Source organism: Vanessa cardui, chromosome 10, assembly GCF_905220365.1.
Source record: "Vanessa cardui chromosome 10, ilVanCard2.1, whole genome shotgun sequence".
Lineage (NCBI taxonomy): Eukaryota > Metazoa > Arthropoda > Insecta > Lepidoptera > Nymphalidae > Vanessa > Vanessa cardui.
In genome coordinates this window covers 14,821,597-14,848,345 of record NC_061132.1, presented here as the reverse complement: position 1 = coordinate 14,848,345, position 26,749 = coordinate 14,821,597, and the positions used below count along the sequence as shown (strand labels likewise).

At 35.7% G+C, this 26,749-nt stretch overlaps 7 protein-coding genes and 1 long non-coding RNA gene across 8 annotated transcripts; 4 read left to right on the top strand and 4 right to left on the bottom strand.

The window, feature by feature from the left end:
- The first annotated feature begins 8,842 nt into the window (after positions 1-8,842).
- On the top strand, positions 8,843-9,955 carry LOC124532899. Its single transcript, XR_006966673.1, has 3 exons — positions 8,843-8,928; positions 9,527-9,719; positions 9,845-9,955. It is a non-coding gene; the product is annotated as an uncharacterized LOC124532899 (long non-coding RNA).
- On the bottom strand, positions 8,928-11,865 carry LOC124532897. The gene is made up of 5 exons (XM_047108013.1): positions 11,133-11,865; positions 10,605-10,902; positions 10,321-10,456; positions 9,826-10,125; positions 8,928-9,697 (listed from the first exon to the last, which is right to left on the bottom strand). The coding sequence occupies exons 1-5, from the start codon at positions 11,440-11,442 to the stop codon at positions 9,464-9,466; spliced, it is 1,278 nt and encodes a 425-aa protein (XP_046963969.1). The 5' UTR covers positions 11,443-11,865; the 3' UTR covers positions 8,928-9,463.
- A 37-nt stretch (positions 11,866-11,902) lies between these two features.
- Positions 11,903-18,118, top strand: LOC124532898 (alpha-ketoglutarate-dependent dioxygenase alkB homolog 7, mitochondrial). The gene is made up of 6 exons (XM_047108014.1): positions 11,903-11,990; positions 16,124-16,347; positions 16,865-17,049; positions 17,234-17,407; positions 17,494-17,618; positions 17,729-18,118. Exons 2-6 carry the CDS (start codon positions 16,239-16,241, stop codon positions 17,859-17,861), a joined length of 726 nt encoding a protein of 241 aa, XP_046963970.1. The 5' UTR covers positions 11,903-11,990; positions 16,124-16,238; the 3' UTR covers positions 17,862-18,118.
- On the top strand, positions 11,999-14,365 carry LOC124532894. The gene is made up of 3 exons (XM_047108011.1): positions 11,999-12,441; positions 12,572-12,830; positions 13,045-14,365. The coding sequence occupies exons 1-3, from the start codon at positions 12,250-12,252 to the stop codon at positions 14,301-14,303; spliced, it is 1,710 nt and encodes a 569-aa protein (XP_046963967.1). The 5' UTR covers positions 11,999-12,249; the 3' UTR covers positions 14,304-14,365.
- LOC124532896 lies at positions 14,348-16,109 on the bottom strand. The gene is made up of 2 exons (XM_047108012.1): positions 15,656-16,109; positions 14,348-15,506 (listed from the first exon to the last, which is right to left on the bottom strand). The coding sequence occupies exons 1-2, from the start codon at positions 15,781-15,783 to the stop codon at positions 14,348-14,350; spliced, it is 1,287 nt and encodes a 428-aa protein (XP_046963968.1). The 5' UTR covers positions 15,784-16,109.
- Positions 18,119-18,661: 543 nt separating the features above from the next.
- On the bottom strand, positions 18,662-24,725 carry LOC124533012 (GDNF-inducible zinc finger protein 1-like). The gene is made up of 5 exons (XM_047108173.1): positions 24,477-24,725; positions 24,017-24,358; positions 19,412-19,929; positions 19,263-19,323; positions 18,662-19,020 (listed from the first exon to the last, which is right to left on the bottom strand). Exons 1-5 carry the CDS (start codon positions 24,630-24,632, stop codon positions 18,868-18,870), a joined length of 1,230 nt encoding a protein of 409 aa, XP_046964129.1. The 5' UTR covers positions 24,633-24,725; the 3' UTR covers positions 18,662-18,867.
- Positions 22,178-23,192, bottom strand: LOC124533014. Its single transcript, XM_047108174.1, has 4 exons — positions 22,917-23,192; positions 22,714-22,828; positions 22,536-22,611; positions 22,178-22,380 (listed from the first exon to the last, which is right to left on the bottom strand). Exons 1-4 carry the CDS (start codon positions 23,088-23,090, stop codon positions 22,296-22,298), a joined length of 450 nt encoding a protein of 149 aa, XP_046964130.1. The 5' UTR covers positions 23,091-23,192; the 3' UTR covers positions 22,178-22,295.
- Positions 24,726-24,956: 231 nt separating the features above from the next.
- Positions 24,957-26,663, top strand: LOC124533037 (small nuclear ribonucleoprotein Sm D3). The gene is made up of 2 exons (XM_047108204.1): positions 24,957-25,423; positions 26,145-26,663. The coding sequence occupies exons 1-2, from the start codon at positions 25,114-25,116 to the stop codon at positions 26,225-26,227; spliced, it is 393 nt and encodes a 130-aa protein (XP_046964160.1). The 5' UTR covers positions 24,957-25,113; the 3' UTR covers positions 26,228-26,663.
- Positions 26,664-26,749: the final 86 nt, after the last annotated feature.

Below are 26,749 nucleotides of genomic sequence, written 5' to 3'. Positions count from 1 at the left end.
ACCACCAAATAACAGTATTCAGTATTGTTGCGTTCCGGTTTGAAGGGTGAGTGAACCAGTGTAACTACAGGCACATAGGACATAACATCTTAGTTCCCAAGGTTGGTGGCACATTGACGATGTAAAGAATAGTAAGTATTTCTTCTAGCGTCATTGACTATGGGTGATGGTGACCACTTACCATCAGGTGTCCCATAGGCTCGTCCGCCAAACTATACCATAAAAAAACATATTTTTTAAACCTTCAGAAACAGAGACCATTAAAAGTATTAGTTTATAGTGGACAGGGTTAAAAAATAACCGCCAAACACTTACATTGTAAGGTAATCGTAATTTAAGGAAAAAATATTCAATGTAAAATATTTTCCTGAAGTAACGACCGTCAACGTCAACCCTGAGGGAGACACTTCCTTCCTGGTCCTTCTACACTTTCCTTCTGCGATGACTTACTGTAATCGAAACTCATCCAATCCAAGACTTTAAGCGACGTAAATACAACAGCAACTATATTTTCGACAGTCCTGTTCAAAGTAATATTCTTATTATTTTATTTTACACAATAAGTTAAGATACTTCGTTTTATTAAAATGAAACAGTTTTAGACTTTGAATCTTGGACTCAATCAGTTTTCCAATTAAGCGGATCTTGTTTTGGGTTTCGCGTTAAAAATTTATATTTTAATGTTAATTCAAAAAATAGAAAGCTGTCCTTTGCTTTGACGAGAACTACATTTTTTCTACTTTGACTGTGTTGAGTACTCGAAGAATCAATTAGACATGTTTGCTGAGGCGTCAGTGGATGATTTTTATGAATTTTGTTTTATTTCTGAATAAAATGAGAAGCGAATTGATTAAATATATATTTTTATAATCGTTACATCATACTATCACGTGTTTTTATGAAAAACGGTAGTTGTTTTTGTAGTTAGTTTAACCTTTAACTAACTCAAAGTCAATAAAAATCAGCCTTCTAGCTTTATAATAGATCCACTCCGGCTACATCACATCAAAGTAGCCGTTGCTGTACGAGCGCTTGACGAGCCGTCATTACCGTCGCCAGCCCGCGCTCGCAGAGCGGAACGGCCGCGGTGAGGTCGCTCGGTAATAAGCCGTGTCATAGGATTTATTAAGCCTCATTTGAAAGAATACATGTAATAGGCTTTGCTCAATCATAGTTAATAATGTCATTACATGCTTTGTACTAGCGACCCCGCCCAGCTTCGTACGGGTGCAATGCTGTGGCATCACAGTAGGCTTCTAAAATTATCAGTGTTTCTTAAGTGTATTTTCATGTATTATATGTAAAAATCTTCCTCTCGAATCACCCTAACTATTAAAAAATCCGCATCAAAATCTGTTGCGTAATTTTAGAGATCTAAGCGACTTTGTTTTAAACTATGTAATGATAATGATAGTAAGTTTTATCATGCTTCATGTCGCAGTCACATCTTTTTTTTTACAATTAACGCGGTGAAACGGGATGGGCCACCTGTTTATGAGTGGTCACCATCGCCCATCGATATTATCGTTGTAAGAAATATTAACTACTTGTTAAAATACCAACGTACCATGAACGTAAGGAAAACAGCAGTTATATCCTTTGTGCTTGTTGTTACGCTGGATAATACATCCATTAAACCTGAACACGACAATACAGAGTAGCGATGTTTTGTGAAATAATATATATATTGATAAGGAGGTACCTACCTATACATAGCCCATAGAGCTTCCGCCGAATAAGCGAAAGGAAGAAAGGTAAGAAGTGGTTGGTTATTCGATAGATAATATTATACCTGGAGTGCAACACGCGAGCAGGCTTCCTAGGCTCGTCGGCGTAAATCGATTCCAGTTTGTACGAAATGTCAAGTGCGATGTCCGAACGCACGAGGGATAAATAAAGAGACGTCGATTTTAATAAATAAATGTTGTGCAAAGGATTAACATAGCACTTTATTTTCTTTAAAGTAAAGAAATCAATAAAAAGTGCAAACGTCACTTTACAAAGCTTTTTTCCCATCTTGTTCAGGCTTAGATCTTAATCCACCTCATCGGTGACAGGCTTTAATGCTTGCCCGGGTTCCGTTAATTTGTAAGTAAAAATAAATTAATTATTGAAGGCGTTTTTCTATTACATATACAGCGTCAAGTTTTTACATACGTACATACATATGTATATTGTGACTTCATGTCATAACACACGTAACATCAGCATTCAATTATATTAATTTGCATAAAAAGTAAATTCCTCCTTTTTTAACTTTCCCATAAACTGAATCATTTCATTGACCCTAACATTAATACAAAAACATTGAGTTTCATTGTTACTTGTAACGCACGCGTGACGTCACGTCCGCCGGCAGCGGTCACTGCACCGCCTGCGCTATCAGTCGTTACATTGACATTACAATTATGTACCTTTAGCACCATTGGACGGGTATCCCGACTTCGCACGGGTTGCTTTATTAACAAGATTTGTTACCTGCCTCCTGAACTAAACTAAAAAAAGTAGTTAACATTTTTGTCCGTGGGAGAAATATCTTCATGAGTTTGCTGTCATTTCTTTTTAGACGTTTCTATTTACATCTAGGTATATGTTATAATTTCAAAGCGCCAACCAACACTTTTTCTATAAAGACATAATATATCAAACATATCAAAACACCTACCTGCATAGTTAAAGGACGGGTATCATATATGTATTCAAGTAGCTTTAAAAGAAACAAACGAACAAACACAACTTTTTTTTATTTATAATATGACTCTGCCATTTTGATATCAACTACACATGTGTATTTTTAGCCGGAACTGAACAAAACACATCGATATCACACACACGATCAAGTGCTTTTGTTCTAACTCGTGGGATCGCGTAATGTTCAGTTTGTTTATCATTTTACGTTAAATAATCATTTAATTACAATACAAATGTCGAATCCATTATCGTTTATGATCAAAAATTAGCCATCTGATCTTTAGATACAATAGTGTACAAGTATCCCTCTCAGCCATCTTTGATTATATGTTTTCACAAACAAATGTGCTACCCACACAATTGACTTTTTTTCAGGAATCCAGGATACAGTATCAAACATAAAGGTGCTAAAGCCACACATACTCCTATTAAATCCAGCGAAGATCTGCTTATGTTTAGAAAAAAATATAAAACGCCAAAGTTTAATATAAAATGTAAAAAAGGCACGGGCATCTGCGAACCTGTGGATGTTGTAAATTAAATTAAAAAAAAAATATATATATATATATATATATATATATATATATATATATATATATATATATATATATATATATATATATATATATATATATATATATATATATGAGAAGACTGGTAAAACATATATTATGGGTGTGTTAATAAAATATAATGAAAGTAAGTATTATTTCTCTTGCATCTAAATGAATTTTATTGAGCAATTATAATAATCATAGTTATTATTCAATGTTTTTAATACTGAGATTTAAATTAATCGCCAGGCCAAGGTAACGATATCTGCGGCATCTCATTACAGCATCGATTATCTTACCACAAGAAGGATGACAGCTTATCGTTGTTTACAATTTTATTTTTATATATTTTAATACTCATAGCTAAAATATTATATTCTTAGCATGAACAATAAAAACTCCTTTGTGTTTTTATTATTTTTAATATGCATGAACGTTTTTTTTTAATACATACCGGTCTATACTAAAAGGAATGCACTTTAATTACGGACACCTCATAGAGCTATTAAACTAGGTAATTATACTTTACGAGGCATGCAGCGCTCGTTTGCCTATAGAATGCTCATCACTAGCTAGCACCTCCCCCCTGCACCCTCGTGTCTCTAAAGGTCAACAAAATTAAAGTAATATCATTTTGCATGTTTATAGGTCATATTGTTTTACATATCACGTCACGGCGGAGGAATTTTATTGCGATCGAATCGTTCGTCCGCCATGCTCTCTTAATGTAACTCTAACTATGGCTTAAAACGATCTCGTCCGTCAACACCTACCGGCCGCACACTGGTGACCGACCACCAATAAACATTAAATATTACAAAGAAAATAATATCTTGCAAAATACACACGGCTCGGCCCGGACGTCGTTCTCAAATTCTTTTTAACTCATCTAATTACAATTATATGTTAAAAACAAATTAACTTAATTTCCAACTGTAACTGTGAAAACGCCACAAACATGCAAACACATAAAGTGAAGACATATCTGGAAGGCAGCCTACCACTGGGCTTAGGAACGCACTCCAACACGCTACTCTAGTGCGGGGTAGCACACAAGCAGACCCTTAGCATTAGTCTTGATTCGATTCCCTTAAGCATCAAAATCTCTCGTCATAATTATACTATAAATTTAACGACGAATTGTAATTTTGAAAATTTGTTTGTTGAGAGCCAAAAGTCAGCCGTGCGTGTCATACCTTACTTTTATACACACTTAGTATGCGGTGCGCATTTAAAGTGACCTTATCAAAACGATTCTAAGCGTCATTGCGCGTGCGCAGATTTAATGTGTTAATGCACTGGAATCAAGATAATCTACTGATTTCAAGGTAAGATCTTCCAGAACCACTTCAATCGAAAGAAGCGGTTAATAAATGGACATGAAAGGATTTTATCGTTGGTATACAGGTAATCTTGCTGTGGATGAGAGGGGCCAAAGATTGGGCTCAGTGACGCGCCTTCCGAGAGGTCTTTGTCCAGCAGTGGACTAATAGAGGCTCATCATGATTACCATCATCATATTGTTAATCAGTAAAACTGATTTCAATATTTCTTTCGTAGTCACTATTAAAACTCATTTATCCAGGAGTAACGTAAGATATGCATTTATTATTTCAGTAATTCTAAGATTTTAGCCTGAAAATAGATTATTTGAAACATATTGATGAGTGAATATTAATTGTTATCAAATAACTGAAACATAACTCAAGATCCCATCCCATCTAACTTCCCCATCGCATCGTGATACTGACATTCCACATATATATTTAGTCTTGAAAAGTTGTAGTAATAAATAAACCGGTCGCAGTTACATGACTTTGAAGTCCTAAGTTGAGGTCATCGTCTTCATTAGGTCTTAATTTCCGTTAACTCGAAACGCCTTTTAATTAAACCCGTTGGAAATTAGTTCCCACAGCTGAACCCAATTAATACTTTATACAGGTGTGTAAAGCCGAGATTGCCCAGTGGTTAGAACGCGTGCGTCTTTACCGATGATTACGGGTTCAAATCCAGGCAAGTACCACTGAATTTTCATGCGCTTAATTTGTGTTTATTATTCACCTCGAGCGATTAGGTAGAAACAACCTTGAGGACGAGGTGAATAGAAGAATTCAGCTGGGTTGGGCAGCGTTTGGGAAGTTACGTCGAATCCTAACATCGTCGATCCCACAGTGCCTTAAGACGAAAGTCTTCAATCAGTGCGTCCTACCCGTCATGACATACGGAGCCGAAACGTGGACACTCACGACAAGGCTGGTCCACCAACTTAAAGTCGCTCAGCGTGCTATGGAAAGGGCTATGCTCGGCGTTTCTTTGAGGGATCGCATCAGAAATGAGGTTATCCGTCAAAGAACCAAAGTCATCGACATAGCCCACCGGATTAGTAAGCTGAAGTGGCAGTGGGCTGGTCATATTTGTCGTAGAACCGACAACCGTTGGGGAAAACGTGTTCTAGAGTGGAGACCGCGTCTCGGCAAACGTAGTGTAGGACGTCCTCAGGCACGGTGGAGTGACGATATACGCAAGGCGGCAGGCAGGAGCTGGATGCGAGTAGCCGGAGAAAGACCACAGTGGCGTGCACTGGGAGAGGCCTATGTCCAACAGTGGACAAAAATAGGCTGTTGATGATGATGATGATGATTCACCTCGAGCTCCGCGGTAACGCAAAACGTCGTGAGTGGAGTGTGTTTCTTTCCTTCTTCATAAGGGGTGAGGAGGTGTTAGCCCAGCAGTGGAAAATTTACATCGACACAATTTACAGACTGTCGTTGTGGTTGTGCCTAGTTAAACAAACATATATGTATAAATGATCAATAAACGTTGCAAATAATAATATAATTGATAAAAACAACTCCCGAGTGTTCTGGTGGTCTTCTCGGTGAATCTTTTTAAAATTTAAATTCACTTGTCTTTTATTTGTATAACTCGTATGTAACTTATATAGGTATTAATATATATTAAGACTGTCTAAGACAATACTTCCTACAAGTATGAGGTGAACGACAACACCCAGGCGTGACAATACCTGCGTTGATTAAGCATGCGTAAATTAAAAAAAAAGACACAAATATATCAATACTTTTTAACAAAAATATTACTTATATAGTACTATTATAATAAGTGTCTGATAAATATTCGCATATTTATTATTTGTCATGGAGAAGATCCTATCACAATAGGTGAAAATAATAAAAAAAAGATATATTTACCCTCATAAATGAGCCAGTGGTCAGAACGCGTGCATCTTAACCGATGATTGCGGGTTCAAGCCCAGGCAAGCACCACTATATGTAAATGCTTAATTTGTGTTTATAATTCATCTCTTGCTCGGCGGTGAAGGAAAACATCGTGAGGAAACCTGCATGTGTATAATTTCATCGAAATTCTGCCACATGTGCATTCCACCAACCCGCATTGGAACAGCGTGGTGGATGTGTTCCAAACCCTTTCCTTAATGGAAGAGGAGGCCTCATCTCAGCAGTGGGAAATGTACAGGCTGTTACTTTACCCTCATAAATATCTTTTTCCTGTAACAATGGGCATTAATCAAAGTATAGGTACCAGGCACACTATTCCTATTGAAAGATTTATAAGTATTATACCTATTATAGTTTTTCATGAATACATTATCTCCGTGTAGAATACAAAACTAATTCCCTTAACAATAAACACACTTTAATTTTACTTGTATAATTCTAATAACAACTTCGCAAATGTCATGTAAAAGACGTAGTTTTTATCCAAAACAAAATATAACATCATCTCATCACTGATACGTCGCGTCGCCGGCGAATTGACTTCACAGTTCACACTAATCGCTATAGCTTAGGAGGGATGCTTCGACATCTTAAGATAACATTACATTAAATCACGGAAGTTTTCAAAATTGCGGCTGTCCAAGGTGGAACTTTGTACAAGGTTCTCCTATAATGTAATTTAATATATATTGGTATTTATATAATTTATTTAATGTTTATAAGTATTCGTGTTACCTAGCAAAAATAAAAATAAATTAAAGTCGTGTTTTTCTCACTTTGCGGAAATTAATTGAAATAAAAAATATTTTACCCAAAAAGAAAAAGCGAGTTTAAAAGTGCACAATTCATGATTAAAATTTATTGTTGAAGAAAACTTTCTATAGATTGTTGTGGGCAGGAGGATGAAGGACGAGATAATTTTATTTTGTAGCGGTAAATGTAAACAAGTCGTCAGCGCCAATAGTCATGCAATGAGCGACTGCGGTGCATTAGAATTATTGGATGCGCGTTTCAACAAAACAAAGTAAATCGTAAAACAATCTCATTTCCTGAAATAAATTCTGCAGATTATCCATATAATGTACGAAGGCGGATGGACCACGGCATTAGCGCCATAAGAAGTATTAATAATGAACTAAAATGTCCCTTAAAAACAACTAGGTACCTATTTAAATTAACTATTTTGTAAAACTATTATTAACAATAGGTACTTAAAGGTTAATCATAGAATCATTTGCCTTTTGTCTTTTTGGCCAACACACAAATACAATAGTTAATAAAAAGAGTAGATAAATAGATTTACAATCAGCGAAGATACCGAGTATCACACAACAATCGTCAGGCATAAAACTGTCATTGAAATTGACAAAAAACGATATTGTTACTGTATAATATTTATTTCAAAATAACTAATACGGAGAAATTAGTTTGTATAAATTTGTACGAAAAATGGAACTAGGTAGCAACAGTTGATTAACAAGATCTCAATTATTGAATAAGGTATTATTAATGTGTATAAAAGTTAAGTCCAAATTAAAAAAAATATTACATCATAAAAATCTTCGAGATACAAAAAGACCGTTTAACATATAATTAAATATTTATTAGTCAATGCAACCTGAATAAAACATCGAATGGCCATTTATGTATACGTATTTTGTTTGAAATGAAACTGAAACATCTTAATACTTCAAGCGACATCTATGTTGCGTTTGCGTAATCACTCTATTTGTAGCGCCTCTATTTCAATAATCAATAATATGGTAAGATCTTTGAGCAATAATATTTCATATTCTCAACCGCAGATAAACCTATTTTATAATATTTGTCACATAGAATCGAAGATCCACCTTCAATTTTCAACAGTTCACAATCGTAGGTATTTTTTAAAGGTTAAAATTTCTTTGTATCCATAATAGGCTAGGTAATAATAGGTACAATACCATAAATAGCCATTTCCAATTGCTGAACGATAAATTAATCATTCTGACCTTCACTTGACTAGGGATTTTACAAACAAATTATACAGACAAAGTTGCTATCAGATTTTCAATAAAACTGAACAGTATAAGTAGTTAAGTTGTATAACGATATATCATAAAGATACCTCAGCCAATAATTTAACGCTCAATATACAAGTCACTAGCTAATCGCATGAAATATGAGGTGTTATTCATTGTCACATTGTCGTCGCCGACCGTGGAGACACGGCGAGGAAAATAAAGATTCAGAATCTTTTCAATTATCAGATCCCTCGTCAGAAGATTTAGCATAAATATGTTTTTTTTAATGAAATGAATGATATTTTTTCATAACATACCTAGTATTTTTACTGCTACTAATAATTTAATTTATTACTATGAACAAGATGCGATATGTATTATACGTACAAGATGTACAGGATTTTTGTTATAAAATAAACAAAGGTAAGGTATAATCATATTTTTATTTTTTTTGCTGTCGTCTCTCGCACACGAGGACATCTTGTAAGGCCGAGCTTCGCTCCCTAGTGCTTGCAGATAACTTTACATTGAAGGGCGCATCTTCGTGTCGGAATAATACTATATTGCTCTTTGGCGGCACAATATGAAATGAGTGGACGGTGCCGACCCAGACAGGTCCGGCAGTAGTCGGGGCGCAGGGCCATTTCGTATCTGCAATCTGCTGTTAAGTAGTTCTTGGAAGAATAAACCCTAATAATAGTTCATTGGCACAACCTAGGAATTCAATAGAGGTCATCCAGACCTCATCCATATTTTAACACACTATTATTCACTGTTCCCGTGCATAAATGTGTTAAATTAGGACTTTAGGCCATTTCCATAGTATGGTCCATGATCACGATGCAAACAACTCATTCACAAATAATAAAGTTTTTAAAGAAGAAACATGTCTTCCGTAGTATTTCAGTCTCAATTTCAGTGGATATATTTCTTAATCCCTCATTATTTCTCCCAAAGTTTAGTCTGAATCTACGGGAGTCATGTAATCATTCTGTTCACATGGAATATTCTTAAAACCCAGGCAGGGATTATCCAGCAGCAGCGTGGGGAGCGACGACTCGGGCCGCTCGGGGAGCGGGCTGTCTCGCGTCCAGAAATAGAACAGTTCTGCCGAGGGGCCCTCCGACGAGTTGCGGAGGAAACTACCGGAGTACACTTGCGAGGAGGAGGTTAAGGACAGACTCGTTGTGACCTGAGAAAGAAGTGCAAAAAAAGTGAATATATAATTTTCAAACATTTGAGAAGGGGCCTTTTTTTTAGTATACATGAAACGCCTTCACAACAAAACACTTTCCATGCACTCACACTCCATGCACTCACCGCTCCCTTCCACCTGCAGCGCAGCTGCGTGAGCGCGGGGTGGCGCTCCAGGTCCCTGATGTGCTCGGCCCGGAGCTCGACGTCGGTGTCGAGGCGCGCGAGCGCGGGCAGGCGGCGCGCCAGCCGCAGCAGCGCCGCGCGCTCCACGCGGCTGCGCCACAGCTCCAGCGCGCGCAGGCGCGGCAGCCGCCCGCCCAGCGCGCCGCAGTGCGCGCCGCCGAACTGCGAGCCGCTCAGGTTCAGGTCGTGCACGAGCGGCGGCAGACGCTCGATGAGCTCCAGCAGGCCGCGGCTCCGGAGCTGACGGTCAATTGTATTATATAGTTAATAATTGTATCGTTAAATGTTATGTTGTCAAGTTATTTCGAGCAGCTTTCCGGCCATGGCAGTTTATATGGTATAACATAATAATATAAGAAATTATTTCAATACATTTCTCAAATAATAATTAGTTGAGAAATGTAGGCAAAATAAAAGACGTTATAATAGAGTTACCAAAACAGCGCCCGTAATATGCAGCCGTCGCAGTGCCGGCAGGCTTACGATGGGTGTGATCCCGTGCTTGGTTAGCATTGGACACATGTACAGCTGAAGAGACACGAGGTTCACACATTGTGCCAACACTCTGAACCTAGGCAGATAATGTTTAACATTTCAGTTTGATTTCTGTGTGGAGTAATGTAGTGTTTTATTATTTGCAAACACAAATCAGTCAACAAAAATGTAAGCAATTTTATGTAAAATAAATAACATATAAAAAATAATGTTCATTAAAGGACCTTGCATCAGTCATTTCTGAACATCTTAGTGTAAGATCCCGCAACTGAGCAGCATGTACGGTGAGGAAACAATCCATTTCCCTGGGAATAAAGTAATCCGCTCTGCCATACATGTGAAATGATGACACTTTGTTTTGTCTCAAAGATGCCAGAAAGGCATTACTTATCGTCTCATTGACGACCAATGAACTTATGCCAGGGTTAATGTGTGTGTCCCTGTTTAGAACCTGCTTCTTAGCAAAAACATCCAAGTGACGCAAATGCACCAACAATGAAAGGGCCTTAAAACTATTTTTATCTGAAATAAAATATTTCAAATTAAATACCTTATGAAATTCTATACTCATATATATAATAGAACGTACTTTTATTTCAGTCTTTAAAGGTTGTAGTACTATTAATTGTCTTTTTGACACCTTTCATAGCTTTGTTTTTCTAATATTTTGCAAGACTAATCAAGGCCTATTAACATCTAACTGGTAACAAACTAATTGTAACCCATTGAGGAATGTAAGTTTTAAACCTCACCAAGTGGAAAGTCACTGTTTATTGTGAGCTCACGTAAACGCGGCGTCAAACGAATAACGTAAGATATCAGGGTCTCGGATTTTTGAATGGATGGATCAGCGTTTGTTACGAAGATCACTTGCAAGCCCTGGTGTAGTTTCTTATAATGCTCTGCGCGTTTGATTCTGATAATACGGGAATTAATGAGACTATGCCATTTTTTGCATACTTTTGACATCACCAAGCTCAGTTCTAGAGCGTTAATGTAACTAAATATCATCAAGATCAATTCATCGGGAAGATCCTCCATCGTCGGAGAGCTATAATTCATTTCATATCACTTTATAACGTTTATTGTAATAATCAATTTGTGTCTTCCATAAATTGATGTACATGGACTACAATTTGATATTGATTTTAGAAAGTGCATCAGACTGCAATCGCAGTTCTATGAATTATTATGAAATTACCCTACTAGATCTAGGATTTAAGAGTTAAATTTATATTTTGTAAAATTACAGAATAAATCATATATTTTTAAACATATACAGTGAAGCAGGCTGACATTTAAAATTTTGGCACTTGACAGCTGAAAATTGTTATATGTACTATGGCAGATAACGGTGAAGTGTGTACATACAAAATTATTCGTCTATTTCTGGTGTCTCATTAAGCATAATAAATTAAAAAATATATGAATGGTCACTGTAATCCTGAATTAAATATTTTTTATAATATAAATTATAAAGAACAATTAATTTCTTGTGTTGTTTAAGAGTCTACTCAGTTTCATAATACATTGCCATAATAAAAAATGCACAGCTGATTGTCAATTTCATTGTAGTCAACAAATACTTTTTTAAAGGTTAATTTCACCCAATAGGCATGACGACAAATTTTGAAAAACTACACTACCGTGTTTTTACGTTATTACTTTATACAAAATAAATCTTAATTCTGCAAAAAAGTAAATTTTATTAGGAAAAAATGATCATTTAAAAATAAATTTTAAATTTTGTACAAAAACACTAGAATACAAATGGCGTCTGTTTATGACGTCACGCTTTCGTAAACATTTGTCAGTTCGCATGTTAAATGTTTATTTAGATCCGTAATTTAATTATTTGATACGAAAATTATGAATTCTAACGTGTATCGATGGTGTGCGGTTCCTCAATGTAACAATACATCTATAAAAACTCCGAACAAGTTATTTATTAATGTTCCTTTGAAGAAAAAAGTTAGAAATATGTGGCTAAACCTTGCAAGACGAGACCCAACAGCTATATCTTCAACTTCTGTACTTTATTTCTGCGAAGACCATTTCGACGTAAGTATATCTCTTATTTACTGTATAATAATTAACTAAACTAGAGATCATTAGAATTTTCTCTAATAGTCAATAATATTGGCGATCACGTTTCCATTCCTCTATTACTAAACTTTTATTCTTGTTTCAGTTACCAAACGATATGGAAAATTATATTCAGTATCTTGTAATGGGTTCAGTTTCGCAAATGCGCATGAAGTCCGGGTGTATGCCCACAAGATTTGAATGCCAATTGGACAGAAGAAAACGAACTTCCAATACCATAGAGCGACCCTATGTTCTTAAGAAACAAAGAAGGATACTAATTGAAGAAAGTGAAAAAGATTTTGCAGAGAAAAGTACACCTACAAAACAATTAGAACCTACAATAATTTCATCAGAAAGTTCAGGTACTCATCAACACTATAATGTCAGCGAATAAGTTTCCGTTTTAACGGGTTAAAGTGTATAGTGATTGAATTTGCCTATTACATTTATCAATAACAAAGAACATATAACAATTCTATCATAACCAAGTTTGTTACAAAATTTTTGTATAACTATACATACATACATTAGGCACTGATTTATATATTTTTTTAAGTATTTTTTTTTATATTTTAGTTTTACACACAAGTGAAGAACATCATGAAGGGCCTACTACTACCTATCCAAAATCAGTGGATAAATCTGTACAAGTACATATAACACATAAATTTAGAAGCAAAGCTGTCCAGACCAAAATTAAGCTAGTAAGCCAGTTAACATCACCCTTAAAACCCTATTCCTGCTCAATCGCTACATCTCCATTTAAAATTGAAAGCTATAGTAAACCAGTGATATCAAGCAGTGGTGTCAAACATGTTATCAAGAATAAAATTAGTATAGAAGATCAGTCTGACAGTGATATTTCATATGTACCATCTGTGAGTCAGCGAGAAACATCACCATCAATACAATCTCTTATAATAAAATCAACATCAGACTGCAGTGAATTAACTGAGGAGACAAAGAAAGAAGAAAGATTAAACATTCTCAAATATACATTACTTAAGATAATGAAAAACCCAAGGTCTTACTTAGGTCTTCCAAAAAGCTGTTGCTATTTATTAGAATTAATTGAAGAACAAACAAGAATCCCTCATAACCATTTACTGCTTTGTTTAAAAAAAATACGATTAAATAATCCATTTAGAGAGCTTGCTGATGATTTTGCCATGACTACTACATATGCAAGCAAAATATTTTTTAAATGTATACCAGTGATAGCCAGTGTAATGCAACCCTTTATTGTCAAATTAAACAAAGATTTGATAAAACGTACTTTGCCCATGGCTTTCAGACATAAATTTCATCACACAAGTTGCATAATTGACTGTTTTGAAATTGAAGTACAAAAGCCTTCAAAAAGTGTTAATCAAGCACTATCATGGTCAGAATACAAAAAGGCTAATACCATTAAATATTTAGTGTCATGTACACCAAATGGTTTAGTAAACTATGTTTCACCAGGCTATGGAGGAAGAGTAACAGACACACGTTTGGTTGAGACTTGTGATTTTATCAACTGTTTAGAACCTGGTATGTGTGTGATGGCTGACAGAGGGTTCAAGCATGTAGAACAATACTTGCGTAAGAAGAGAGTACAACTTGTACGGCCCCCAAGTGTTGTCACTGGAGCCAAGCTATCTAAAAGTGAAGTGAAGGAAACAAAGCAGATAGCTAGTTTAAGGATTCATGTTGAGAGGTTAATTAGACGTTTAAGAGAATTTAATATGTTAAAGCCCCATGCATGTCTTAACACAAATTTTGTAAAAGTACTTGATGATATTATTGTAATTGCATGTGCTTTTATAAATTTGCAAGACTCTCTACTTAAATAAAACTACAAAATTATTATTTGTGCATTTTATATTTATAATAAAGATTACAATGTACTTTCGTACAATATTGGATATATTTTTTCTTTCCACAGACCCGCTAAATGTTTAAGAAAATCAGACATATATGTGGCATCAAACTTCACACTTACAATTTCCACATTTTTATTCACACTGAAGTTGCTATCAGCTACACAAAAGTAACCCTTTTGTAGCCCTGTCAAATGCATTTGCATCTGTATCTGTGCATTACATTTGTCAGTTGGTTTGCCATTATTTAGATAATTTTTATATGATTTTACGCTTGTGGGGCACTTGATCTCAATGACAGCATCCTCACAGATCCCATCTGGTGATCCTGCTATCATTGGGTACTCTTTTGACAGCATGAGTCCACATTTTCTAATCTTTTTGCCAAGTTTAATGCTGACAGTTTTTCGCACTTCACCCTCTAATAATCTACCATGTTTCATGGCTGGTGTGTCAGGTATAGTCCCTCCCATTATTAACGCTATTAGACTTCCATCATTCTTTTTACACCGACTAAATTCAAATGCTTTTGATGCTGTGATTCGACCATAGCGCAATTCAAACCAAAGGCTGTTTTGGTGCTGTTCTCTGGTCTCTTCCTCTATTTGAGCAATAGTTTGATTAGACAGCACAATCTTTTTTAAAAATGTGTCATAGGATTGTTCCTTATATTTAAGCATAAGCTGGTGCATGGATAAACTTTTAATATTGTTATAAATATAACTAGGTTGATATTTTAATAACTCGCAGTTATCAATATTTCTTTTTCGGCCAATATCCAAAAACTTATCAAGAACTTTACTATTTGATAGCAAGCTAGGTGCACCATTTGACAAGTCCTTTGCTGTCATGTACTTCAGGCTAGTTCCAACCCTGGACAGTTTGGATTTAATCCAGTAACACTCTACAGCTGTGCAGGATGGCTGTTCACTCCTCCGATGGATCCACATAAGGAATGCAATAGCATGTTTGCAGCCTCCTTTAGAAGCGACACAATCGTTACATTGTACGGAAATAACAGCTTCCTCTTCTTCATCTACTATTACTGTGACAGCATATAACCTTGCATGTACCTTATGTTCTGGACAAATTTTGCCCCTCACTGTGCACATGTTCCCACTACGTTTAAGATGAACATAGCTGACAGCGTCATCACCATACGATGGTCGAGAGGATCTAAAATAAATAAAAATATATTTAAGTGGTATTTTCATAACATAACCTTAAACATGATTACACACAATAGAAATAATATAAGTATGTACTTTAGGGAAGTTTGACTACTATACTGTGTTTTAATGCTTATTATTACACATAATACTTACATAGAAGTTTTAACATTTCGGAATTCAGCGGAGCAGAAGTCGTTGTTTGATGCAAAATATCCACCCAGCATCAACAAGTCGATTCTCGGCAAATTAGAGCTATTTGCCTTGATAAATCCTTGTTCCATTGCTAACGTTCCTTTGCTGGTCTTTTTTAAACTGTGATAATAATATTTAACAACGCAATATCAAATAATCGGTGACGTTAATATCAAAACGAGTAAACACAAGGTAATTTCGAACGATATACAATTGTCAAAACAATTTTACGAAAGCGTGACGTCACGCGATTCTGATTGGTGTTTGACCTAATATGGCGGATTCTTATGTTTTGTATTTTTATTTTTATTAAAATAAATAGAATCACACATGTAATTTAAAAATAAGTTACTTACTTAGAGTCTCTCTATCCTATATTATTATTTAAAATTATAATTTCAGTGATTCTTAGTTACTGTCATCATGCCTATTCTAAATATAAACTGTAAAAAAGTAGTTTAATTACTGATCACATTCGTTTAACAATTTATCCATATCCAAATTTAATTAAAATAAGCTAAAGGCTCATAAAGTAATAAACGCCATGCGGATTCTCACTTTTAGTGTTCTTAAGAACTGCAAAATAAAGACGTCATTATTTAAAAACTTAAGTGTACAAGCTCAAGCCAATAATGAAATTGAAAAATTATCAGGTAATGAACGAACTAATGAAATATTCGTAGGTACTTACCGATAAATTGAGTTAGAAGTTTCGTTTTGAGTAAAATAAATAAAGCATAGATTTGCGTTTTGCTCAGATTTACTACTATAAACAGTTCTTTATCTAAAGAATACTACATTTCCATTTAACTTCTTCCTAATACTTATATCTAATTTATTATATTTGCAAAGTTCCGATTACAGCTTTCAACGGATTTTTTTGAATGTGAATCCATTATAAATTATATTATAAATTATTCAAACTCCTCTTGCAGTTGGAATATGCTATAAGCAAGTCAATGCCACATTGCCTAATTCCTATTAAATATATTTTCCATCATAATGATGTACTATTTATAATTAAGATGTTTTTACCGTATATTGGGCCTACCACATACATACCACCTTTAGTATATCAAAATTTTAAATGTTTTGCCCTTTTAAATCCTAACTGCATGAACAGGATATCCGGTTTAGCGGGACTTTACTCTACTTGTTTTATTAAAATAGACCCAAACCTGGTGGAAATATTACCATCATGGAAGGAGGACGAGGAGGTAGAGTTGCGCTCAACTGTCCTGCAACATATGCGAGTGTTGCCCAATTTTGTTACCGAGGAAGAGGAAGCTGCTCTACTTGCAGAAGTGGAGCCACAGTTAAAACGCATGCGCTATGAGTTCGATCATTGGGATAATGTGAGTTATCATATAACACGTGATTACCGCAGGCTTGTTTTAATTAATTCGTTTTTTTTTTATAGCTTTAATAATATTCTTAGTACAAGCTTTATGATCTATATTAAATTATTTGTACTTAGTTTGTATCTCCAAAACACTTTGACGACTCATATTATTAAAAATAAAATGATTCCTCCCGTAGGCGATCGAAGGCTTTCGTGAGACGGAGCGCAGCCAGTGGAACGCGGGCAACAGCGCGGTGCTGGCGCGCGTGCGCGACGTGGCGTTCCCGCCGCACGCGCAGCTGCTGCCGCACACGCACGTGCTGGACCTGGCGCCCGCCGGACACATCCGCCCGCACGTCGACGCGGTCAGAGTGAGTCGCTACCAGTCTGTTTGTCACGTAATGACTACACAGAGACACATGTGTGAAAACGTTAAATGTACCGCTTACATACGTAGTTCTGCGGCGACACTATCGCGGGACTGTGCCTGCTGTCGAGCGCGGTGATGCGCCTCACGCACGAGCAGCGACCGCACCTCGCACTCGACGCGCTGCTGCAGCGGAGGTGCCTCTACGTTATGACGTTAGTATTAACCGTTCTTATTTCAAATTCAATTCTACTACTGTCAGGTGCAGCTCAGTTCAGTAAGAGGGGCGCCATATGTACAATGTACGCGGGGGGTGTGGTTGCAGCGGCGTGGCGCGCTACCTGTTCAGCCACGCGGTGGTGCGCGGCGCGGAGGGCGCGTGGCGCGGCGCGGGCGTGCGGCGCGGCCGGCGCGTCGCCCTCATCTGCCGCGAGAAGCCGCGCGCCGCCGCCGAATGAGCCTCCGCCCTCCAGACTCGAGTTTTATAATAACACTTGTACCTAATTAGAAAAAAGTATCCGACTCCTGTGTCAGGTACGATATTATTGTGTCGATATAGATATATAATGCAAAAATTGTCGTACTTAGAATTGTTCACAACTAGTGTAAATTAAGTGACGTATTTTTTTACCTGAAAACCGCTTTGTATTATGTTAAAATATATTGATGTAGTTTTTATTTATTTAAAGTTGTTTATAAATGTTGTTACTGTTAATCAAATGTTTTTATTTATTATCGTAAGTTAATCAAATTACCTTTTTTTAAACATACTTACATACTTAAGATCGGCGCAATTTCAAAAATGTTAGTGACCAGGGTAAAGTTTTTATCGCAGTGTTTTTTAACATAAAAATATGGTAATTGTCCGTTACTGGAATAAAGTCTTATGAATCAGTGTTTGAATTTTATGTAAAGAAACAACTCACTTATTTATAGTAATATTTATTTCCAAATAAAATAAGTTTTGCTAAACATACATTTCAATAAACTAAAGTTATATTATGTTTCTGTTGATATTTTTTAGACAGAAATGCTGTCACTATTTGAATATTGATGTCAAATAATAAATGTTTTCACCAGTCAATAATTCAACACAACTGCACCACAGGTAGTATTAAAAAACGTATTAACTGAAAAATATTGTGTTGATGTAAACTCAATTCACATGAGATTGGTTTAGCAAACAAGCCTGTGAAGATTCACGTATCAGACTAGTATCGCTCAATAACATATGAATAACTTAAAGTTGACGAGTCGGTTGTGCAAGCATTTACAAACATATTCGTAAATAGGTTCATAAACATTTTTTCTTTGAGTGGTCATAAGGTCACTTTATAATATAATTTTAGGCATATACTATAATGTAGGTGGTTTTTGGGCACTGAAGCCTCATTTTCCAAAAGATGAAAAGGTTCCATTAAAGGCATGAATATAATAATTTATAATGATAATTACACAGCACCACTAATGCATGTTGATGTGTAATTTATCATCATGCTCCTCAAATTCGTCGAGGGCTTCAACTTCAAGATACTCTACATCACCTTCCAACACTTCCATCCCTTCCATACCATCCAAGGTTTCCACTGCCTCACCCTCTATTTGCCAGTCAGATTCCTGGAAAAGTTAAAAAATCGATTTATAAAATTTGTTTTACTTATGAAATTTTCAACTAATGTCTGCAATACATTTATTATATAATATACAGGGGAAGTTACACTGTGGAACTTCTTGCAATAGAATTACTTTTACACTATTAAACCGTGTGTTTTTCTTAAGTAAAAAAGCACTCTTTTTTTATAGAAGGCACAATTCGTTACAAAAAGCGAATCGAATTATATTATAAAGTGGGAAGTGACCTGTTGAATCTCCTTGCGGTGCACGCGCGCGTGTCGCTTCATGGCGGCCACGGAGCCGAACCTGCAGATATATAAACCACAGTTAAATGTATGGCGACCTGTGTCACACGCGACAAACGTCTCGCGGGAGACGAGGGCGGAGTACGCACGTGCGGCCGCACGTCGGGCACGTGGTGGGCGGCGGCTCGGGCGTGGGCGCGGGCTCGGCGCGCGCGTGGCTGCGCCGGATGTGCGCCAGCAGGTCGGCGCGGCTCGAGAAGCGCAGGATGCACGCGTCGTAGCCGCACACGAAGCGCTCGGCCTGGCGGTGCGCCAGCGCGTGCGCCGCGCCCGCCGCGCGGTCCGGCAGCGAGCGGAAGCACAGCGCGCACAGCAGCGGCGGCTCGTCGGCGTGCGAGCGCCGCGCGTGCGCCGCCAGCGCCGCGCGCGACGGGCACTGCAGCGCGCACAGCGGGCACGCCGCGCAGCCGGCCTCGTGGCGCCGCATCTCCGCGCCGCTCCCGCACGCGGCGCCGCACAGCTGGCACACGAGGCTGCGCGCGGCGGCGTGCAGCGTGCTGTGGTCGCGCAGCGCGTCGCGGCTGTTGAACTGCGCGCCGCACGTCCAGCACGAGTGCCGCGCGCCGCCCGGGTGGATGGCGATGTGCGCTCGGTACTCGCTGGCTTGCTGGAATGTAGTCGTAGTGACCATTTGTTAATGATAGATGAATCTGCTACTCAAATTGAATTTAAGACACATATCAATAAGTTTACATAGTTTACACTGTACATATAATTATGCCTATAACTTCAACATAGCAAATCATATTGTATTATTGATTAACAATCAAATACATATGGTGGTGATATTAAATATTTATAGAAACCTAATTGTTCCACCTGAGTTTGCGTCCAGATGAAATAACAATTTTATTTACATAATCCAATCTAGTACAGTCTGCACTACAGTCTTTAGACAGACCAAAAATTTAAAAATATTAGTCCAATATTTTAGAATGAGTTCAGTTATGAGTGGACAAGCAGTATGTTAATATATACAAATAATAAATAATTAACAATAAATTTAGATATTATGTTATGTGTACATAATGCAAAATACAAATGTTTGCTTGGTTCAAAACAAATATTAATAATAATGAATTATTTTATCATTAGCATTAAAAACTTAAACTATAGCGGTCTCATTACAAAAAGTGGTTTAACTAAAAACTCTGGTTTAAACTACGGTTTAAGCAAAAACTTTATTATAAAAAAGGGTTTAGCGATAAACCATAGATTATACTGTGGACTAACGTTAAACCTCAGCGACTCTAGTTTTACGATGGTTTAAAGCGTATCTGTCAAAGTTTCTGTTATAAGTTTAAAAGTGACAATCACTTGATAATTTTATTTTCTTTTTGTTGTGTTATACTGTTTTAACGTAAAAAAATGGACATGGACATGATTGATTTAATGGATATCGAGGACATGGAAGTCATCGAGTTGTTACAAACACCACGCGTAAATAACAGAAATCGTCTGCGAATAAATCCTTTCATTGAGCTGTCCGATGAAGATTTCAAGCAAAAGTATAGGTTTAATAAACGTTACGCAATGAAAATAAGTGATTTAATAAGGGAAAATTTAACCAAAGATCCTAGAGGATGCTCAGTGTCTCCCGAAATACAAGTCGTTTGCGCATTACGAAGCTGGGCTCGACATGAAGTAAGTAGATAAAAATCTTTAATTAAATCTAAATTATGCCCTAAGTTTCATACTAATATACGCTATTATATTTATTTTTTATAGATCCAGGATGACACAGCCGATTTACATGGACTCTCACAACCTTTTATAAGTCAAACGTGTAAAAAAGTTGCAGACGCCATTGCTCAAATATCACACAGATTTATAAAAATGCCTGCTACATTATCAGAACAAGAAGAAGCAATGCGAAAATTTCGTAGAATAGCCAACTTCCCTACAGTAATTGGTGCAATTGACTGTACTCACATTAGGATTAAAAAGTTAAATGTAGATGGTGGTCATCTATATATTAACCGCAAAGGATTTCCATCCCTGAATATCCAGGTATTGATATTACTATACATTAAAACAACATTAATATTGTTATCATTTAATTAGGCAGGCAGTTATTAATTTATAAGTTTTTTCTTTGAATCTATATGAAATATATTGATGCTTATTGATATTAGTAATAGGCACTACAATGTTTAACTATTGTTTCAGGTAGTCTGTGATGCAGACTGTAAAATCATGGACATTGTTACCAGGTGGCGTGGAAGTGTTCATGACTCCAGGATATTTAGGGAAAGTCGTTAGAAGCAGCGATTTGAGGCTGGTGCATTCTCAGGCTTATTGTTAGGAGACAGTGGCTATGCGTGTACACCATATTTGTTTACTCCTGTACTGAACCCTACAACACCTCAAGAGGAACGATACAACAGTGCTCACACTAGAACAAGAAATGTTATAGAAAGGTGTTTTGGTCTATGGAAGCAGAGATTCCGGTGTTTATTAAGAGGGCAATATTGCAATATTGAAACTGCCAGAAAAACTGTTGTGGCCTGTGCTGTATTGCATAATATTGCTCTGGATATGAAGGAAGATGTGTTTAATACTGAGCCAAACAGCCAGCAATTTAACTCACAAACCTCTGAACCGTTAGTTCAACCAATTGAAAACAATTTACGTGGAAATATAAGGAGACGGCAATTCATAGAAAGACATTTTTAATTTAAATTATTTATTAATAAATATATATATTAAATCTTTAAAAATTTGTTATAAAATTCTCTTTTCTAACTTATTTTTATATAAATAACACTTTTAACTGCTCTGCAGAACCTGAAAATCAATATTACATTTAATCATAAATATAATGACAAAATGATATATTATAAAAGATTTTTCTTTGTTTAAAATTCACTTACAATTAATAATTACTGAGCACTAGACTTCTTACTATGTTCTAGTGCCTCAATTTGAAGGTTTAATTTTTTAATTTTTAAATTATAAGTTTCAATTTTATATTTATGCTCCAAATCTAACATCTCCAACTGCTTCTCTTTTAAATTCTTTGTTGGAGCGCAATATGTCTTCTGCAATTTTATTTTTTCTGTGAAATTTTTAACATTTTTATTACTTAGTTAAATGTCAAGGTAAATAGTTGAAATACAAACATATTGTTAACAAATGATTAATTAAAAGAAATAAAACAAAATTGTATTAAGCAAGTAATAAGTAATATGAATATATTCATATGTTTCTTACTTGTTTTTTGGCTCACTATTTCTACATAAAACCCTTTCTTTTGTAGCAGTTCCCACATTTACATTATTTGAAGTACCTAAAAGAATTTTAATTATATATAAAATTCAAATTCATCTCATGTATATGTAAGTATTACAATAGTACAACTTGTAGACAACATTATTAATTTTATATTTACCTTGGTCCTTTTCAACTTGTACCTCATTATTTTCTTCAAATTCTATTGGTGGTACAGCTGTACTTGGCCCCGCTTCCATATCATTGTTTTTTTGCCCCAAAACATTCAACTCAACCTACAAGTATTGATGATTAAATATATATTTTATTAATATAATATAGTGTTTTATTTTTTGAATATAAAAAAAACATTATAATTATTACCTCAGGTCTCATAGCATCACTATCAAAATTATTGTATTCGAGAATAAAATCGCATGGAACAATATTCATGGTTGCCAGATCTTCCTGTGAAGGCGACTTGGGCTTATTCCCACCCCCCGTCTTAGCTAAATCTTTCCAATGAGTGGACAAGTTGGCTTTAGCTGCGAGCTTCATCCTCTTCCACGCTAATTTGACATCAGCGTCTGACCTACACTTTCCCGTCAGTTCATTTAATCTGAAAATATTTAATCAATATTGATCATTTTTTTTGAGAAAGCGACGTATAATAGGGATAGATACGGTAGGTAATAAAAAAGTTCACACCTCTTTGCTATATCTCTCCACTCTTGAGTTTTTTATTGTTGGAGGAAGCTTTAGTACAACGATTTTCAATAATGTGGCACGACTGCCCAATCATTTTACGTAGTGTGTCCTATAAATTTTATATAAGAAATAAGTACATCATTTATTTAAGGACTGATTTCAAGTTTGAAGTAATTTATGTTTAAGTACTTACTTTTTCCTCAGTACTCCAATTCTCACCGTTTCCTTTTTTCCTGATTCATCACGAAATTATTTTAAAATAGTGTACGAGTACAAGTCGATATTCGCAAAAATTCGAACTTTGTTGCTTTGGTTTCAAATTACGCGCGAAACTACTTACGAACGAGACTTGCGTTTCGTTACACGTATATTATAAGATAACGATAAATATACATTAAAATATGTGCTAAATTATTAAACTGCAAGCGAAATTATATATACATCTATACAAAATAACAGTTTCAATTACATTCATCACTCGTAAATCATTAGCAAAACATTGAAACGTTTTATTTTCTAAGCATACGGAACGTTGTTATAGAATGATATCAAAATGAATGAACGATATATGAATTAATCTGTGGTGGATATTTAAAGAATGTTCTAATGACAGTACTAAGAAATCTATGGTTTTACTAAGTTTTGTAATACAAACAAATTTAGACCATGGTTTTTCAGATAAACCTGGACTAGATAGTCCAGGTTTAAACCAAGGATTATTTAGTTTTTTGTAATAAGACGGTAGAAGTATGAAGAAGGTAATACATAGTTCTAACCTGGAATGACATTGGGCATATAGAACATTGATACACAGTCTCTCCACAGGCATTTCTTGCCTTTTCTAGATCCTCATCATCAGCTGCAGCCGCTGCTGCCAGTGCATCTCGTTCCACCATTATAATATCATCCTCACTATACGCTCCCCCAGAATTAACACCTGGTCCGCCTACAACTATAAATACGTCTATTTTCTGAGTTAGCTCGTGAAGTCTCCTTCGTAGTGCGCGAATTTTTTCACTTAAAGGAGGCATTGCCCGAGTACTCAATGCCGTACTAAATTCATAAGCTTCTATTGCACGACGTACGCAGCTCACACATAATTTGCCTTCCGGGACTACCTACAAGCAGTCATCATATTAAGTGCAATAAGTATTATAAATATATATTTTTTATAAAATTAATATTAATTAATGATTTGAAGTATTGAAAAATATTTTATGAATTTGCAATTTGTACCTTATTATTATTTATGTGCAAGAGCATGGCCCGCAGAGGGACTTGCATTGGCGGTGCGCCCGCGTCATGTTCTTCGGGAGTGAATAGATCACCGCCACCTCCACAAATGGAACATGTTTCAGATTCCGTTTCCACTTTCAATGTAATCGGTGCCATTATTGATGAATTAACTATTTTGGCATAGTAAAGCTTATAACATTAATATTTAGTAGCGGCAAATGGCAATAACACTGTAGATGGCTGACGGCTGATGCAGTCATGCAGATGCTATGATCCGTCGCGGATTGACATTTGGCAGTGACAAGTGTTCAAACTTCAGTGTTCACATCGTAGAAATGAAAAAAATATAATGCCTAAAATAATGTATAATAAGAATATTTTTTAAATATATATATTATACCTTAGATATATATTTTTATTTCTTAAGTACCGGTGTAATTAATGCGTAGTTCTGTAATATCTATATTATTTTTTGAAATATTTGTTTAGTCTGTGGTCCGCAGACCGCTAGTACGCCGCCATAGTTTATTTCCAATTTCTATTCATCAACGAAATAAAATATAAATCTTCTTTCATCTTAGAATTACTGTATAGTAATTAAGCTTGTGTTTGGTATTGTGTTTTTAAACCTTTTAAAATGTCTATTGGTGTGCCTATTAAGGTATTACATGAGGCTGAGGGCCATATAGTGACCTGCGAAACAAACACCGGTGAAGTTTACCGCGGAAAATTAATTGAAGCCGAAGATAACATGAACTGCCAGATGACGCAGGTTACGGTCACATACAGAGATGGCAGAGTTGCTCAGCTAGAGAATGTATACATCAGAGGATCTAAGATTCGCTTCCTAATATTACCTGATATGCTGAAGAATGCACCAATGTTCAAACGACAAGGGAATAAACCCACTGCTGGGCGTGGGAAAAGTGCTATATTACGAGCACAAGGTCTGTCTTAAATAATAATTTTCTGAAATAACAAATATTTATTCATCGGTTTGTTTGTAAACAAAACACAGTGACTAGTATACACCCTCATCATTTAGTGTATCGTTACAAATGATTCCTCGTCATTACTTTGTTATATTTAGTAAGTTGAGAAAACCTTTTTCATAGTAGGATCTGGAGATATATCTCCTTTTACCAGAATACCTCATAATAATAGTTATAGGTGTTCAGTTTGGCTTGACTATATGAGGCACATAGGGTAATTTTTCAAGTAATACTGAAAATCTAAAATAACTTAATCTGGCATTTGGGAGAATGGATTTGTTTTAAAAAAACTTACACCAAAATAATTAACTATTTTGAATTCATCCTATAAACTGCACACAATCATAAAAAGTTTATATTTAACTTTTTTTTAGTTTTTTGCTATGCCAAATTAGAAATAATCATTACATACAAATTTTATCATTTTAATCTCTCATACAAGTAAAAGACAAAACAAAAATATTCGAACTATCCTAAATAGTTTAGAGAACTTTTACAAAAATATGCATTGTATGAATTGAATTTCGTATATTTTGGTGCATTAAAAACGTATTTTGAAATATTACGCTTCTTTTGCTTTTATTTCTGCTACTGAATTTTAAGCTGTTTGTATAATATTGTTGAATTATCCATAAAAGTTATTGTTTATTTTAATGCAACAATTGTTTTGTTTTAGCGGCTGGACGAGGACGAGCAGGTGGTAGAGGTGGAGGGCATCGTGGGGGCTGGCAAGGCGGCTCCGGCCCTTCTAGACGATAACCGTAGTTTTAAGACTAATCTCATCCCTCCTACACTCCAAATAAATGTTTGCAAATGGCAAAAATGTAGAAAATCTATCTTAGTCTACTAAATTATATTGATATATTTCAGTAGTAAAGATATTACCATCAATGAAAAGTTATACTTTGTACATTGTCTGTTTCTAATTTCAAATGTTAAAACATGTTAGTATTTGAATTAAAAAAAACCAACTCTAGAAAACATTTGAATTTACTACAGTAATTGACACATATATGATTAAGATACGACTATAGTAATTTAATTCACAAAATAGGTAAATTGCCAAAGTATTGACTCGAGAATGAGATGGACTTGTGAGTTGAAGCATTTTATATATTATCTTGTATGTGCAGTGTGTGGAGTGGCATTATGCAACTTGTGATATAAGGTTTAATAAAAACAACTTGGTATGTAAGTAATTTGTTTTATTTTCTTCAATGTTCAACATTGAAATATCTATGCTTTCCATTGACGGTTCACTTAAGTTGTGGTATTTGAACT

Coding starts and splice junctions, on each gene's coding strand:
- LOC124532897 (XM_047108013.1), bottom strand. CDS start 11,442: ATGAATTATAGCTCTCCGACGATGGAGGATCTTCCCGATGAATTGATC. Junction 10,903..11,132: donor AAACAGTGACTTTCCACTTG/GTGAGGTTTAAA, acceptor ATTTTATTTCAG/ATAAAAATAGTTTTAAGGCC. Junction 10,457..10,604: donor TCAGAAATGACTGATGCAAG/GTCCTTTAATGA, acceptor TTATCTGCCTAG/GTTCAGAGTGTTGGCACAAT.
- LOC124532894 (XM_047108011.1), top strand. CDS start 12,250: ATGAATTCTAACGTGTATCGATGGTGTGCGGTTCCTCAATGTAACAAT. Junction 12,442..12,571: donor TCTGCGAAGACCATTTCGAC/GTAAGTATATCT, acceptor TTCTTGTTTCAG/TTACCAAACGATATGGAAAA. Junction 12,831..13,044: donor AATTTCATCAGAAAGTTCAG/GTACTCATCAAC, acceptor TTTATATTTTAG/TTTTACACACAAGTGAAGAA.
- LOC124532896 (XM_047108012.1), bottom strand. CDS start 15,783: ATGGAACAAGGATTTATCAAGGCAAATAGCTCTAATTTGCCGAGAATC. Junction 15,507..15,655: donor CGAAATGTTAAAACTTCTAT/GTAAGTATTATG, acceptor TATTTATTTTAG/ATCCTCTCGACCATCGTATG.
- LOC124532898 (XM_047108014.1), top strand. CDS start 16,239: ATGCGGATTCTCACTTTTAGTGTTCTTAAGAACTGCAAAATAAAGACG. Junction 16,348..16,864: donor TGAAATTGAAAAATTATCAG/GTAATGAACGAA, acceptor TTATTAAAATAG/ACCCAAACCTGGTGGAAATA. Junction 17,408..17,493: donor CGCACGTCGACGCGGTCAGA/GTGAGTCGCTAC, acceptor TTACATACGTAG/TTCTGCGGCGACACTATCGC.
- LOC124533014 (XM_047108174.1), bottom strand. CDS start 23,090: ATGAAGCTCGCAGCTAAAGCCAACTTGTCCACTCATTGGAAAGATTTA. Junction 22,612..22,713: donor ACAAGTTGAAAAGGACCAAG/GTAAATATAAAA, acceptor AAATTCTTTTAG/GTACTTCAAATAATGTAAAT. Junction 22,381..22,535: donor AATAGTGAGCCAAAAAACAA/GTAAGAAACATA, acceptor AAAATTTCACAG/AAAAAATAAAATTGCAGAAG.
- LOC124533012 (XM_047108173.1), bottom strand. CDS start 24,632: ATGGCACCGATTACATTGAAAGTGGAAACGGAATCTGAAACATGTTCC. Junction 19,930..24,016: donor TATGCCCAATGTCATTCCAG/GTTAGAACTATG, acceptor ACTACATTCCAG/CAAGCCAGCGAGTACCGAGC. Junction 19,021..19,262: donor ACCGCAAGGAGATTCAACAG/GTCACTTCCCAC, acceptor TAACTTTTCCAG/GAATCTGACTGGCAAATAGA.
- LOC124533037 (XM_047108204.1), top strand. CDS start 25,114: ATGTCTATTGGTGTGCCTATTAAGGTATTACATGAGGCTGAGGGCCAT. Junction 25,424..26,144: donor TGCTATATTACGAGCACAAG/GTCTGTCTTAAA, acceptor GTTTTGTTTTAG/CGGCTGGACGAGGACGAGCA.